This window comes from Mus musculus, chromosome 11 (genome assembly GCF_000001635.26).
Source record: "Mus musculus strain C57BL/6J chromosome 11, GRCm38.p6 C57BL/6J".
Lineage (NCBI taxonomy): Eukaryota > Metazoa > Chordata > Mammalia > Rodentia > Muridae > Mus > Mus musculus.
In genome coordinates this window covers 80,069,038-80,084,749 of record NC_000077.6, presented here as the reverse complement: position 1 = coordinate 80,084,749, position 15,712 = coordinate 80,069,038, and the positions used below count along the sequence as shown (strand labels likewise).

Genomic DNA, 15,712 nt, shown 5'->3' with positions numbered 1-15,712 from the left:
CTCACAGGTGTCTGTGACAACAGTTCTAGGGGATCTGACACCTTCACACAGACGCGATTGCAGATAAAACACCAATGCACATAAAATACATTTTTTAAAAATTTAAAAGAAGAAAAGAAAAGTAGGAAGGAAGAACGGAAGGAAGGAAAGGAGGGAGGGAGGGAGGAAGGAAGGAAGGAAGGAAGGAAGGAAAGAAGGAAGGAAGGAAGGAAGGAAGGAAGGAAGGAAGGGAAGGAAATAAAACAATGTTGGCCAGATTTGGCATCTCACACCTGCAACCTCAAGAGGCAGTGGCAGGAAGATTGCCTCAAGTTCAGGACCAGCCTGGTCTGCATATTAAGTTCCAGGTCAGCCAAGGCTACAAGGCTTAGAAACAAAAATCCCAAACAGTTAAGTAGCCCTGGTTTTTACCAAGTTTATTGCCAACGCCCTACTATTCTCTTGGACTGTTTGACTAAATGTTCCCTTCTTTCTAACTGTCAGATCTCACTAATGGTCACCATCCTAATTCAAGCCTCTTTTATCATTATCATAATTATATTAATGCCATAGGTATTTTCTTATTTACCTTTTTCTTCATCATTCACATATATATACATACACATACACACACACACACACACACACACACACACACACACATATATATATATATATTCATTTTACTGAATAAACATTTTTGAGGATTAAGCATATGCCAAGCTCTTCATTATCTTAAGCTATATAAGGTGGATCCATGGCCTGCTTATCATTTCTTTCCCTAAGATATTGGTTTATAAATGACAGTGCACATGCCTCCCCCATGCCCTTCTGTGTTTGTATTTGCAGGGGCTAGACACTGAACCTAGAGCCTTGGACATACTAGGTGTGGTGGTTTGAATAAGAATGGCCCCCATAGGCTCAGATATTTCAGGGTTTACTTTCTAGTTTGTGGACTATTTGGGAAGGATTAGGAGGTGTGGCCTTGTTAGAGGAGGTGCGTCACAAAGGGGAGGGCTTTGTAATTTCAAAAGCTCACTCCAGGCCCAGTCTCACTCTCTGCCTGCAATTTATGGACCAGATATGAGTTCTCAGCAACTGTCCCAGTGCTATGCCAGCCTCCCTGTTGCCACAGTTCCCTGCCATGATGATCATGGACTAACCCTCTGAAAGTATAAGGAGGCCCTCAGTTAAATGCTTTCTTTTATAAGAGTTGCCTTAGTCGTGATGTCTCTATGGCAATAGAACAGTAGTTAAGACACTAAGCAAACACTCTACCTCTGAGCTACATTAGTAGCATAACTCTTGGCTGTTTGAAATATGATCTTAGTGGGTAGTTCAGACTGGCCTAGCATGCTATATATGTAGCCCAGGCTGGCCTCAATGGAGCCTGCTACTTCAGCAGTGTTCTGAGTGCTGGCATCACAGGCTTATGTCAACATGCCTGGCTAAGGTAGTGCTTATCCTGCACTCTGAGGCCCTTGCTCCCCCCCCCCCCCAAGATTCTCTCTGTAGACCAGGCTGGCCTTGAACCTGAGAAATCCACTTGCCTCTGCCTCCTGAGTGATGGGATCAAGGACATGTACCCTTACTGCCTGGCTGGCCCTTGATCATTAAAACATGATTTTTTTTTCTTAAAGATTTATTTATTTTATTTTTGTGAGTACACTGTTGCTGTTTTTCAGACACACCAGAAGAGGGAATCAGATCCCATTACAGATGGTTGTGAGCCACCATATGGTTGCTGGGAATTGAACTCAGGACCTCTGGAAGAGCAGTCAGTGCTCTTAACCGCTGAGCCATTTCTCCAGCCCCAAAACATGATTTTTATTTTATTTTATGAGTGTTTTGCCTGCATGTATGTATGTGCACTATGTGTATGCCTGGTACTCTCAAAAGCCAGAAAAGACGGTCAGATTCCCCATGACTGGAATCAGAGACAGTCCTGAGTTACCATGTCAGTGCTGGGAATCTAACCTGGCTCCCCAGGAGGAACAATCAAAGCTCTTAACCACTGAGGCATCTCTGTAGTTCCTTCCAAACTTTACCTGCAAATATAGTATTCTGTTCTATCTTTTCAGCAACTCTTGTCCATATATTTATTAGACTCTCCTCCTACTCCTATCCTTAAGTTTGTCTTTCCTACTTTGTCCTACTGTTTTCTACTCGCATGGTTAATGCCTTAATTCATTTAGCAGATACCAACTATTTACTAAGTATTAGGCTATGTTATCTTTAGGATAAAAACAGCTCTTCTGGCCACTCTCTCCATTTTTCTTTCAAAAGGGCTTCCTTCTATTTTCTTTACTTTCTTATTTTATTTATTCATTTTTTGTTTGTTTGTTTGTTTGAAGATTACGGTTTCTCTGTGTAGCCCTGGCCATTGTGGAACTCAGTCTTTAGGCCTCAAACTCAAAAGATTTACCTGTCACTGGCTGGGACTAAAGGGGTTTGTCACCACTGCCCAGCTGTTTTCCTTATTTTCAAGTATTCTTTTATTTCTTCTTCTCCTCTCTTCCTTCCCCTCCCCACTTTATTTATTTATTTATTTATTTATAGACCAGGCTGGCCTGGAACTCCCCCTCCCTACTTTTGAAAGTGTCTTTTTTTTTTTTCCAGACAGTGTTTTATATCACTCACGTTTCTCCCAGACTCACTACGTAACAACCAGATAACTGTTCTGAGTTCCAGATCTTCCCAAGAGCTGGGAGTAGAGGGTATGCCCCTATGTTTCGCCCATGTGGGAAGAACAGTCTGACCTGGAACATCTTCGATCTGGCCTCTAATACAGATCCATTGCATAATCCTGAGACAATCCTGTACCGTGTCTGATCCTGCTGAGGACAATTTACACACCTTGGGCTTATGGCTCATTTAAGGACTCAAATCCAACCAGTTTTAGTGTGGCTTTTCAGCAGATCACTTTTTACCGTTTTAATAGTTTGGGGGGAAAATTACAAAGACCATGTTGTGACACGTGAAAGTTATTATGCCATATCTAAAATTCTGTATTGAAAGGTTTATTTTTACATCCTTGTTGTCCAATCTGCCTTTTTTGCTCCCCATTCCAAGCAACCCTCCTTCCCCGGCCTCTCTTAGGGCTGAAACACAGGAGCAAGCGGCTCCTCTTGTTTTTACTATACATGGTCACACCCATTTACTTAATACAGCGAAACATACACTTTATCACATGCCAGCAGATATTTATCGGGAGGCCCTTACCGAAGAAAACGTGCCATCATTCGCCTTGGCCTTCTGCCAAGATTGCTGTACAGCTGGTCATCACTTGGGCCTCTCTCTCTCTTTCACCTCCCTCCTAAGAGTATCTAGGTAGTGGCGCCTGGGTCAAGTATCCTCCCAAAATTCCCGCCTCAGCTGGCATTTACTAGGAAGGTAGTACAGCGACGATTTAAGGCCCAGAGCTGTAGCCTCGGCCCTGGAGATCATGCACTGAGTTTAGGAGAGTAGATCCCCCCTCTGTGTCCCTCCACTTCCTCCACTGTGCAGGGCAGATAAGTAGTGCAGTAAGATAAGAAGTGGGAAGCACTTAGAGACGTGTTCACGTGTTTCTACTCTAGCCTCCACTTGTTTCCTGAGGAAGTGTCCAGGCGGGCGCAGCAAAGAGGCCGGAGGAGGAGCTGAGCAGACGGCGCAGCAGGTTTCACTCACTCAGACCAAGGCGCCATTAGTGCCTGTGTCCCCCCCACCCCCACCCCCCGGCGTCTGTCAATCAAGCGGCAGCGGGGGCGGGGCGTGAAGGACAGGGCAGGGCGGGGCGGCGCTTCCGCTGCGCGAGGCCGCTCGGGGTCGCTCGCGGGAGCTAGGCGCAGTCGGGAATCCGGCGGGCCGCGCGACCAGATGAAGGGCGCGATGGAGCCGGAGCCCGAGGTGCTGCTTCAGGAAGCCCGCGAGAACGTGGAGGCGGCGCAGAGCTACCGGCGGGAGCTGGGCCAGCGGCTGCAGGGGCTGCGGGAGGCGCAGAGGCAGGTCGGAGGGCCGCTGCGGGCCTTAGAGGGCGCGGGCCGGAGGGTGGGCGCGCGCGGCGGGGGCGCCCCGAGGCTCAGCAGAGGAAGTGGGTCGCAGACCTGTGGGAGACGTGACATGGGGAGGTGGGTCCTGCAGAGTTCTTCAAGGGAAAGATAAGTTTGGCGGACTGAGAAAGAGTTTGGGGAGCGCTCCTGAGCCGCCTCGCGGGGCACTTGGTGAGCGTAGGGGTGGTGTCCGAGGATGAACCACGGGAGCAAAACCCGAGGGATCGCAGAGTGAAGATCGGAAAAGAGAGTTGGGAGGAAGAGGGCATAGTCAGGGGAAACCTGCGACAGATAACTCGGTTTAGAAAGCCTGAGGGCACTGACCTGGGGACAGTAAAGGTGGAGACGAAGTAGAGGGAGAGGGAAGAAGTAAGGAGAAATGGAGAGGTTGAGCAGCAGTGACCTTAATGCCGAATGAATGGGGACGGGGGGGGGGGGGGGTTGTTATTTGAACATCTCACAAGATCCCGAACGCCTTGAACAACCTTTTAGAGTAATCTCTAGACAGGCTAGAACTGAAGGTGAAGGATGTTGAAGGGCAGAAGGAGCAAAACAAGATGTTTCAGGGAGGGTATACAAAGGTGAAGGGAAATGGAAAAACAGATTTTAAGAGAGGACTGGTAATAGAAGAGGCTAAATACACTTTCAAGTACTGCAGTTATCTCTCCACAAGGAAAGGTCGAACAGAGATAGCGGAAAGCCACATGGCTCCTCTCCACTCTCAAAGGTATACAGAAAAAGATATAAGCCCCTGCTAATGCTAGATAAGATAGATAATCCTCACATTACTATTAAGTGCTTTAGTTAATGCTTTTTGAGGAAATGGAAATTCATTAGAATTTCTCTAGGCCTAGTTTTGTAGGGTACCGTCACACTGGTAACTCCAGTGCTGCTGTGCCGAAGCAGAAAATGGTGAAGTAGTGCTGCGATAATCTTCGAATATTGTCATTGCTAATAATTTAAACCTCTCTAGAGCTGGTGTAGGCCAGGCATCAACAGTTGAGCTAGAACTAGGATCAGAATCCAGATACGACTTATGATTTAAACCTGATTTGGTGAATACTTTCAAGGTCTTCCAATGCAGACATCTGGATTTCCTTTGGAAAGAATCTGCATTATTCCTTCTGCTATTTTGAAATAAATGTTGAAAATCTAGGATTTAAAAAAAAAAGGTTTAAAATACCCTCTTTTATATAGTACTGCTTAGTCTGTGAATTTCATGTATGCATACAGTGTATTTTATCTTAGTCACCTCCCACACCACCCCCTCGAACATTTTTAAATTTTAATTTTTTAATTATTCATTTATTTTTTTTGAAACAGGGTTTCTCTGTGTAGCTCTGACCGTCCTGGAACTTGCTTTGTAGACGAGGCTGGCCTTGAACTCAAATATTTGCTAGCCTCCACCACTCAGGTTTTTTTTTTTCTTTTAAATTTATTTATTTTTTTATATATGAGCACACTGTTGATATCTTCAGACACACCAAAAGAGGGCATCAGATCCCATTACAGATGGTTGTGAGCCACCATGTGGTTGTTGGGAATTGAACTCAAAACCTCTGGAAGAGCAATCAGTGCCCTTAACCACTGAGCCATCTCCTTTTTTTTTAAAACAAACAAACAAACAAGATCTTGCTAAGTAGCCAAGGCTATCCTGGGACTCACCATGTAGCCAACCAAGGCTGGCAACAGCTGGAAATCCTCCAGCCTCAGCCTCTGGAGTACTGGGATAACAGGCATGTTTCCACCATTCTTGGCTAAAGTACCCTGTAATAAATGACTAATGTGTCAGCCAGTTCATATATCTTACACACGAGCATGGCTGTTGTTCAGCTCCCTCAGCAATTAAGAGGCATTAGGGTTGGCACTAGAAGAATGAGGTAAGCACTGGGTGTAGTACTTATTAATGTCTTGTGTGTGTGTTGAGTGCAGTTTTTGAGTGATTCCCACCCTAGATAGTTAGATGTTCATTTGCCAAACCTAGATGTATGATTATGGCTCCGTGATACTTGCCTAATCGATCTACAGCCCTGAAAAGGAAAGTTAAACTTATATTCTTTCATTTTACATTTACTTATTATTTCTTTATCCATTGTGTTGGTGATGGAATCCAGTGCTTTAGACTTACTGGGAAACTGCACTCACTACCTCTTGAACAGTTAAGTTTTGAATCCAATAATTTAAATTCAGAACATACTCTGATAATGAGTTTGGTTCACTGTGGTTTTCATTTGTTTTCTTTTTGAGAGCCCTCGTCTCCTGCTCGACACAGCGCATTCATCACAGTTTAGATTTTTGGTGACGGCGGTACTGCTTATGCTAAGTAATAGTGGTGTCAGTCTCCTCTTCAGCTGGAGTCTGTTTTGTTCCAGTTTCAAGTTACCACAGCTACTTCTAGCCCATTGTGCTTGTTCAGATTTGTAGAATTAGGCCCCTGTCCAGTCGGGTTTAAAGAAAGGTCTGTGCTACAAAAAACGTTATCAAATAAGCAGGAGCCTTTGCGTGGTGGCTAGGATATTCTTAGAGTTCCAGTCATTTGTAGATCGTGAACCACCAGATAGATGGCTTTTGAGTAAAAACGCTGCTTTGGGAAGGGTGAGAAGAGCAAGGAGGAAGGGAGGCTGCACTGGGTATATTTTTTTACCTGCTTTTACTGTTGTTTGTTTTTTTTTTTTACACTTATTTTGAGAGATAGAATCCAAGGCCTTATGCATACCAAGCAAATGCTTTGCCGCTGAGCCACTTCCCCAGCCCATGATGTTTTGTTTTTTTAAATTGAAATCAAATTCACGTCAAGAAATTCATTCAGTGTTTTTTTTTTTTTTTTTTGGTTGTTTTTTGGGTTTTGTTTTTTTTTTTTTTTTTTTTGGTTTTTCGAGACAGGGTTTCTCTGTGTAGCCCTGGCTGTCCTGGAACTCACTTTGTAGACCAGGCTGGCCTTGAACTCAGAAATCCGCCTGCCTCTGCCTCCCATGTGCCACCATGCCCAGCTTTCATTCAGTGTTTTTTAGCTTACTTATAAATTTGTTTAGCCATAGGGCTAGAGGGACGGCTCAGAGGTTAAGAGAACTGGCTGTTCTTCCAGAGGATGGGGGTTCAATTCCCGGCACCCACATACATGGCAGCTCACAGACCCCAGTAACTCCAGTTCTACACCCTCTCTGGCCTCCATCGTCACCAGGCACACACATTGTACACACATTGTGTACACACACATACACATAGAGGCAAAACACCCAAATCTGTAGCATAAAATAACAATTAAATGTTTAAATGTTTAATTAAACATTATATAGCCATCATGATGTATGAATTCTAGAATGTTATATTAGTCTCTAGAAATACCCTGTATTCAGTGTTGCTCTGACGAACCTAATAGAAGCCTACCGTCCATTTTTAGGGCTTTACCTGTTCTGGACCTCTCTTTCCCTTCTTTTTCCTCAGCTTCTTTCCTTTAAACAGGGTGTCGTGTAGCCAAGGCTGGCCTTGAATTCTCTGACTAGTCAAGGATGACCTGAACTTCTGATCCTCCTGTCTGTATTTCCTAAATTTTTGGATTACAGGCATATACACCATTCCTCCAAATTTAAGTGGTTATCAAAACTAGCTACATCTTTAGCCCCTATTCTAGACATATTGTGTAAGCAGAATCATGCAATATGTAGCCCTACCTGAGTGACTTCCTTGGGTTAGAATGCATTTCCAGCTAAGCAGTGGTGGTACCTGTTCCTTAGCACTTGGGAGGTAGAAGCTGGCAGATTTCTGAGTTTGAGACCAGCCTGTCAACAGAGTGAGTTCCAGGACAGCCAGGGCTACACTGAAAAACTCTGTCTCAAAAAATAGACAAACAAATTAAAGAGAGAGAGACAGAGAGAGAGAGAGAGAGAAAGATAAAAAAGAAGGAAGAAAGATCTTATTTTCAGGGTTCTTCTATGTGGTAGCATTTCTTAGTACTTAAGTCCTATGGCTGAATAATACTTGTGATATGAATGTATCTTGGGTTATTTATCTATTCACCAGTTGATGGACAATGAGATCAATTCATCATTTTGACAATTATGGAAAACAAATATATCTATATTGTTTTTTGTGTTAACATGTTTTCAGTTTTCTTTAGGACATACCTATCAACTACTGAATCACAACTTTTTTCACTAAAGATTTGTTTAGCTGAATTCATAAATACAGTTTTATCTTTTCTTTCGTTTCTTTCTTTTAAAAAGTTATTTTTTATTTTTACTTCATGTGCATTGGTATTTTACCTGTATTTGTCTATGTGAAGGTGTCTCTGGAACTGGACTTACAGACTGTTAGGAACTTCCATGAGGGTGCTGGGAACGGAACCCGGGTTCTCTGGAAGAGTAGTAGCCAGTGCTTTTAACTGCTGAGCCATCTCTCTAGTTCTGTTTGTTTGTTTCTTACCATTTAAAAAAAAATCTCTCATGATTTTTGTCACATGTTAGGAAATGGTGTATATCTGGGTAGTGGTGCTGAATGCCTTTAATCCCAGCACTGGGAGGGGGGCAGTGGCAGGCAATTCTCTGTGAGTTCAAGGACAGCCTGGTCTACAGAATGAGTTCCAGTACAGCCAGAGCTACATAGAAATACCCTTGAAAAACAAAACAGAGAAGTGGTGTGTATGAAATTCTGGGGGAAGAAGAATAAAAAAAAACTTTTAAAATAGGTAAAAAAAAGCCGGGAGGTGGTGGCGCACGCCTTTAATCCCAGCACTTGGGAGACAGAGGCAGGCAGATTTCTGATTTTGAGGACAGCCAGGGCTACACAGAGAAACCCTGTCTTGGAAAAAAAAATCTGTTAAAAACATGTAGCAGTTTGTCCTCTGTGGTTGAGTTCAGGCCCTACCCTGTTTTTAGAGAAAAGGAAGTTCTGTGTAGGAACGCAAGAGTTGTCTCTAACCTAATACTTTGTGCTTTTTGCTATTGTTTTGTTTGCTTTGAGACAAGCTTTCCTGTTATCTAGGCTGGCTTTGAACATGTTTTTTAGCTGAAGATGATCTTAACTCCTTCCTCCACCAAGAATACAGACGTATCACCCAGCTAATCCTACTGCTTAAGTAAAAGGCTAGAGATAGGTTCAATTGTCAGGAAGCCAGAAAATGTCCACAGCCAGCCTATTCTTTTTTTTTTTTTTTTTTAAGATTTATTTATTATTATACATAAGTACACTATAGCTGACTTCGGACGCACCAGAAGAGGGCGTCAGATCTCATTATGGGTGGTTGTGAGCCACCATGTGGTTGCTGGGATTTGAACTCAGGACCTTTGGAGGAGCAGTCAGTGCTCTTACCCACTGAGCCATTTCACCAGCTCCCACAACCAGCCTATTCTTACATAGAAATCATTAAGAATGGTTTTCTATATCACTCTGGACTCCTTGGTACTAAGAACTGACTATCAGGTCTAGAGAGATGGCTCAGTAGTTAAGAGCACTGACTGCTCTTCCAAAGACCCTGCATTCAGTTCCCAGAAATCACCAGGTGGCTCACAACCATCTGTAATGGGATCGGATGCCCTCTTCTAGTGTATCTGAAGAGAGCAACAGTGTACTCATATACATAAAATAAATAAATCAATCAATAAGAAGAAAAAAGAAATTAACCCCCATTCCCTTTAAATACTCACTAGTTCGGGGCTGGAGAGATGGCTCAGTGGGTAAGAGCACTGACTGCTCTTCCGAAGGTCCTGAGTTCAAATCCCAGGAACCACATGGTGACTCACAACTATCCGTAAGGAGATCTGACACCCTCTTCTAGTGCATCTGAAGACAGCTACAGTGTACTTACATATAATAATAAATACATCTTTTTTTTAAAAAAAAAAAAAGAATACTCACTAGTTCATTCACTCAGTAAGTATTTATTGTGTTTCAGAGATACATCTACAACCTGTATACTGAGAGAAATAAACCTTCATGAATTTATTCTGACCTGATAAGTATATTGTCACCCTTAAAAACAAAATAAACAAGAGAAGCCTAAGTCGTGTATTTCATTTTAGGATTTAGCTTTTGCTGTATTTTTCATTACTTGTGCTATTTGTAGAACATTGATGTTTCTGTTTGTAAGCAGAGATTGCAGATCAAGGATGCCAGCAGTCCACTCAGGCCTAAGGCAGCAGTACCTTAAGGCCATTGTGCTAGAGTCCTAGGCCTAACAATCGAGTTTTGCAGATCCAGAAACTCCATCTTTCATCACTGAAGGGGGGGTCAGAGTGAGGTACCAGAAAGTGTATATAGTGAGAAATGCCAGTGTTTTAGTCTGTATGTAGTCTGTGTGTTTTAGTCTGTGTGTGCAGCTTACCTTCTAAAATGACTCTCCTGCCTTTCCTGTGTCTTTTAGTAGGGTAATCCTTTAGCCTGTAGGCACTCACACATTCATGTCTTTACTCTCTCAGAGTATATGTGAAATCCTAATTGAGATATTATTTGGTGAAGGTTCTTCCTAGCTCTGGCCAGTGGTGACCCCTGAGAACTTGCTACTATAACTGTGGCCCATGACTTGCAGCAGTGACTTCATCTTGCAAAGAATGCAGAACCTTGTGCTTCTCACCAGACTCATTAAATCTACCTGAGCAGGGTCCCTAGGCACTATAAGAAAGCACACTGTAAAGGGCTGGAGAGTTGGTTTAGTAGTTGGGAGAGCATGCTTCTATTGTAGAGGACCTAGGCTCTGCTCCCAGCCCCATGTCAAGTGGCTTACAGCCATCTCTAACTCTAGCTCCAAGGGATGTAATTTCCCTGGTCTCCACAGTGTCTGCATTGACTCCATAGTACCTGCACTCACTTGTACATACCCACTACATACATACACACACACACACACACACACACACACACGTACATACAAATAAAACAAGAAGAATAAATGAAATGAAAAGAATATAAAGATTGAGAATATATATTAAAGTACTCAGAGTGACCACTTCACTTCAGCAGATCTTCTCTAATCTCTATGGTTTAACCTAAGATGATTTTTATATGTTGCATTTTCTTCATTCAAGATTGAAATGTTGTTTAGGCATGGTGGTGCATTTTGGAAATCCTAGCACTTAGGAGGCTCGAGGAGGAGGCTGCTGAATTCCACACTAGTCTGAGAGACTGTCTCAAAACAGTGTTGAAAATATCAGACCATGCAACTGAATAACTGATAGTTTTATTTTAATATTTTTGGGGTGTTTTGTTTTTGAAACTGGGTCACACTAAGGAGTTCTGGCTGTTTTGGAGTTCACTATATAGGCCATGTTAGGCTGGCCTCGAGGTCAGAGAGATCCACCTGCTGTCTTTCAGGTTCTGGGACCAAAGGCTTGCATCCACATTTCCAGATGAATAGTGCTTACCTAGCTAGCATGTCTTTTGTGACCGTAAGGCCTATAAGGTGGCCTTGAACTCCTGCTAGCAGTTCTGCCCCAATCATTCCATGTCATCATTCTGGTTAGCATCTTTTATATTCTAATGTGGCTAGTCAGTGGATACCTTTCTGTATACTGTGTTTTTACTTATAATTTATTTTTGTATGTTCTTTTTCTTTGGTTGGTTGGTCTTTGAAGTATGGTCTCATTCTCTCTGATGGGACCAGTGTCCAGTGCAGTGGGTTCTAACTGTTGTTTTTCTGTTTCAGTCTTTTTTTTTTTTTTTTGGTTTTTCGAGACAGGGTTTCTCTGTGTAGCCTTGGCTGTCCTGGAACTCACTTTGTAGACTAGGCTGACCTCAAACTCAGAAATCCGCCTGCCTCTGCCTCCCAAGTACTGGGATTAAAGGCGTGAGCCACCACGCCCGGCTCTGTCTCTGTCTTAAGAAAGCTGGCATGATAGACAGTGCCGCAGACACCCTGTTTGAGGCAGGGTCTCACTGAGCGTTCCCTGGGCTCAGAACATTCTCTTGTCTAGTCCTGTTAGTGACTGTGTCCAACAGCGATCTACCTAGCTTAGTATTGGTTTTTTGTTTTAGAAAACTGATTTCAGATTACTTTTTGAAGAGTTAATTACTACCCTTAGGGTTTTTTGTTGTTGTTTTTTGTGTGTGTGGGGGTGTTTTTGTTTGTTTTCCTTTTGTATAATACTAGGTTCTCTATAGTTCTTTATTCCCACAGGGTTTGAAAACACACAGTAAACTAAAGACTTATGAAGAAAAACATAGGTTGTTTCAGAAAACCAGTACAGGAAGTCTTAGCTCAGTGAAGAAAGGAAAGCGATTATTGCCGCCTTTATCTTTCACTTCCCTTTCTGTTACTTTTTTCAAGACAGTGTAGGAATCTGTTTAGATGTATCTTGGTACAGCGTAACACTGTTATAGTATCTTAAGAAAACATCTAAATCTAGATTTAGGAAAAGCTAAAAACAAATAAAATCATTTGAAAATAACCTATGATTACAGTCCCAGATAGCTGTGGTTAATTAACATTTTGATGTATCTGTCAGTGCATATTCTACAGAGATGAGAAACGCCTGTGTATATATAACTATGTATCTTACATTTTTCTTTTGATTAACAGTATAAGCATTTATTAAGAATATTTTTCCAGGCTTGGGGTGTTGCTCCCTTGTGTATGTTATTCAAATCCTGAGATTCATTACCAGCTCACAAATGGTCTTTATTTCATTTTATTTATTTTAAGACAGTCATGGTGGCATATGCCTGTAATTATAGTACTTGGGAGGCAGACTCATGTGGATCTCTGTGAGTTCAAGGCTAGCCAGGTCCACATAGGGATTTTCAGGGAGCATTGTGTTCACAGATAATTGTGACCCCACGACCTGACTCTCATGTGTGTGCTGGGATTGAGCGTTAGTCCTTTGCAAGGCCAGCAGCTGTGCTTCTTAATCGCTGAGCTTCCTCTCCATCCCACGGTCTTAGAGTCTGTAAGCTGCTTCTAGTTTGTTTTTAATATGGATTATAATGTATACATACTTTTTTTTCTTACTCTTGTTTTTTTTTTGTTGTTGTTTTTTGTTGTTTTTTTTTTTTTTTTTGAGATGGGTTTCTCTGTATAGCCCTGGCTATCCTAGAACTCAATCTGTAAACCAGGCTGAACTCGAACTCAGAGATCCACCTGCCTCTGCCTCCCAGTGGTGCTGGGATTAAAAGCGTGCACCACTACCACCCAGTCTGTATTTATTTTTAAGAGACTGTGTGTGTGTGGGGGGGGGGGGGCATGGGCACAAATGGATGTCTGTGCACCCACATTCATGCAGGATCTGCCTAGGCCAGAAGAGGATGTTAGAGCCATTGGAACTGAAGTTACTTACACGGGATTGTGATTGTGAGTGATGCAGGTGCCAGGAACTGACTCCTGTTCCTTTAGAAGAGCACTGAGGACTTGTAGCCTCTGAGCTATCCCTCCAGTCTGTGTGTGTGTGTAAGATGTATTTTAAGTATATGGTGTTTACCTGCATACCTTTGCATTATGTCCTTGTAGGGGCCTTCTGATCCTCTAGAACTAGAGTTACAGATAGGTTTTAGGAACCATGTGGGTGTTGGGAACTGAGCCCAGATCTTTCCCAAGACTAACATGTGTTCTTAACCACAAGTCATCTCTTTAGCTCCCATCATATATATAATTTTAATAGAGAAATCCACCTGCCTCTGCCTCCCAAGTGCTGGGATTAAAGGCGTGTTGCCACCACTGCCCGACAAAGTGTGACTTTCTTGATCTTCAGTTTCTTTGTCTGTAAATGAAGGTTAAAAAATACTGCTTACTTTACCTGGCCAGTGTGGGAACTGAAGTAGAGTTGGGCTTGGTGGCGGCCCTTTAAACTCAACACAGGAGGCAGAGGCAGGTGAGTATCTGAGTTTGAAGCCAGCCTGGTCTGCATAGAGAGAGGCCTGTCTCAGAAAACAAAAAAGTAAATAACATAAAGTAAGAAGTACTGTGGCCAGTGAGATGGATGACTCAGCAAGTCCAGTGCTTGCTGCCCATGTCTGAGAACTTGAATTTGATCTCTGGAACATGCGAAAAGATGGGCGAAGAGAACCTAATCCATGCCTATCCTCTGGCCTTTACCTGCGCGCTGACGCAGCGTGTGCCCTCTCCCATCACACACACACAGAATTGTAAGTAAAACATTTAATAGGACTATTTAAAATGTTTAGCACAATGCCCAGGACAATAGGATGTTCTCAACTAATATTAGCCACAATAAAACTACTAAAAATTGTTGTTCAAGGTGACATCTTTTGCTTCTACTGACAGCTTATTTTTTAAATGTCTGCTATGTTTTTCCCCAACAAAATGCCCTTTTTTAATTTTGGTGGTAGTTTTTGGCTGTCCCATTTATATAAGAACTTAATAAATTTTATTACAGTTACTAGTGTGCAAAACCTTCTGCCTCCTTTTCCAAAATGAAAGGTTTTGTTTTGTAGGCTGGCTTGAAACTTGAGGTGTTCCCGCCCCAGGCTCTTGAATGCTGTGCTTGTGAGTGATATGCCACCATGTCCAGAGAATGAGTTCTTTAAGGTCAAGATCATGACATATTTATTGTTTTGTTTTGGGGTGATTTTAATTAATTAATTAGCTTTTATGTGCATTGTGTTTTGCCTGCATTTTTGTCTATGTGACGGTATCAGATCCCCTGAAACTGGGGTTACAGACAGGTATGCTCACACAGCTGCCATGTGGTTGCTGGGCATTAAATCTGGGTCCTTTGGAAGAGCAGCCAGTGCTCTTAACCACTGAGCCAGCTCTCCAGCCCCGCCTTAATCGTTTTTACAATCCAGATTCCTGGCACATAATCAACTCAGTAAACATGTAAATGAAAGCCTTTGTGAATGTGTGGGTGTAGTTTTGCAGAGATTCTTCTTAGATTGTAATCTTGATGATGTGCATTTTCTTCATTAATGCAGTTAATCTAGAGTTAATCATCTGTCTCACCATGCTGTTTGATTATCTCCTGCTGTATAATAAACTGCAAAAGTTCAGCAGGTTAGAAGCTGTTAGTTCTTTGGTGCAGCACATTCATAATCTTATCACTAAAGCTGAGGAGGGAGGATTCCTGGGAGTATAAGGGTAGCCTGGGCTACATAATGAGTTCCAGGCCAAGGCTACTTAGTGAGACACTGTCTAATCACACCTGACTCTGCCTCCTGAGTGCTAGGATTAAAGGTGTGGTCTTTTTTTTTTTTTTTTTTAAAGGTTTTATTTATTTATTATATGTAAGTACACTGTAGCTGTCTTTAGATCTCGTTACGGATGGTTGTGAGCCACCATGTGGTTGCTGGGATTTGAACTCTGGACCTTCGGAAGAGCAGTCGGGTGCTCTAACCCACTGAGCCATCTCACCAGCCCTAAAGGTGTGGTCTTAATTAAGGTTTAAATACATTTTATAGGGGCTGGGGAGATGGCTCAGGGGTTAAGAGTATTGGCTGTTCTTCCAGAGGTCCTGAGTTCAATTCCCAGCAACCACATGGTGGCTCACAACCATCTGTAATGGGATCTGACGTCCTCTTCTGATGTGTCTGAAGACAGCTACAGTGTACTCAGATACATAAAATAAATAAATAAATCTCTTTTTTTGTTTGTTTGTTTTTTGCTTTTTTGAGACAGGGTTTCTCTGTGTAGCCCTGGCTGTCCTGGAACTCACTCTGTAGACCAGGCTGGCCTCGAACTCAGAAATCCACCTGCCTCTGTCTCCCAAGTGCTGGGATTAAAGGCATGGGCCACCACTGCCCGGCGATAAATCAATCTTTAA

General features: G+C 42.6%; 1 protein-coding gene across 3 annotated transcripts in view; it reads left to right on the top strand.

Moving 5' to 3' along the window:
• The first annotated feature begins 3,596 nt into the window (after window positions 1-3,596).
• Window positions 3,597-15,712, top strand: part of Crlf3 (cytokine receptor-like factor 3) — a 34,661-nt gene continuing 22,545 nt past the window's right edge. For 2 of the 3 annotated variants that reach the window (NM_001277106.1, NM_018776.2), the window contains exon 1: window positions 3,759-3,966. In NM_001277106.1, the coding sequence (NP_001264035.1) occupies window positions 3,838-3,966 (129 nt within the window). In that variant the 5' untranslated portion in view covers window positions 3,759-3,837. Of the gene's footprint in view, window positions 3,967-15,712 lie in introns of all 3 variants that reach the window. The other variant, XR_001780029.2, reaches the window with a different exon arrangement.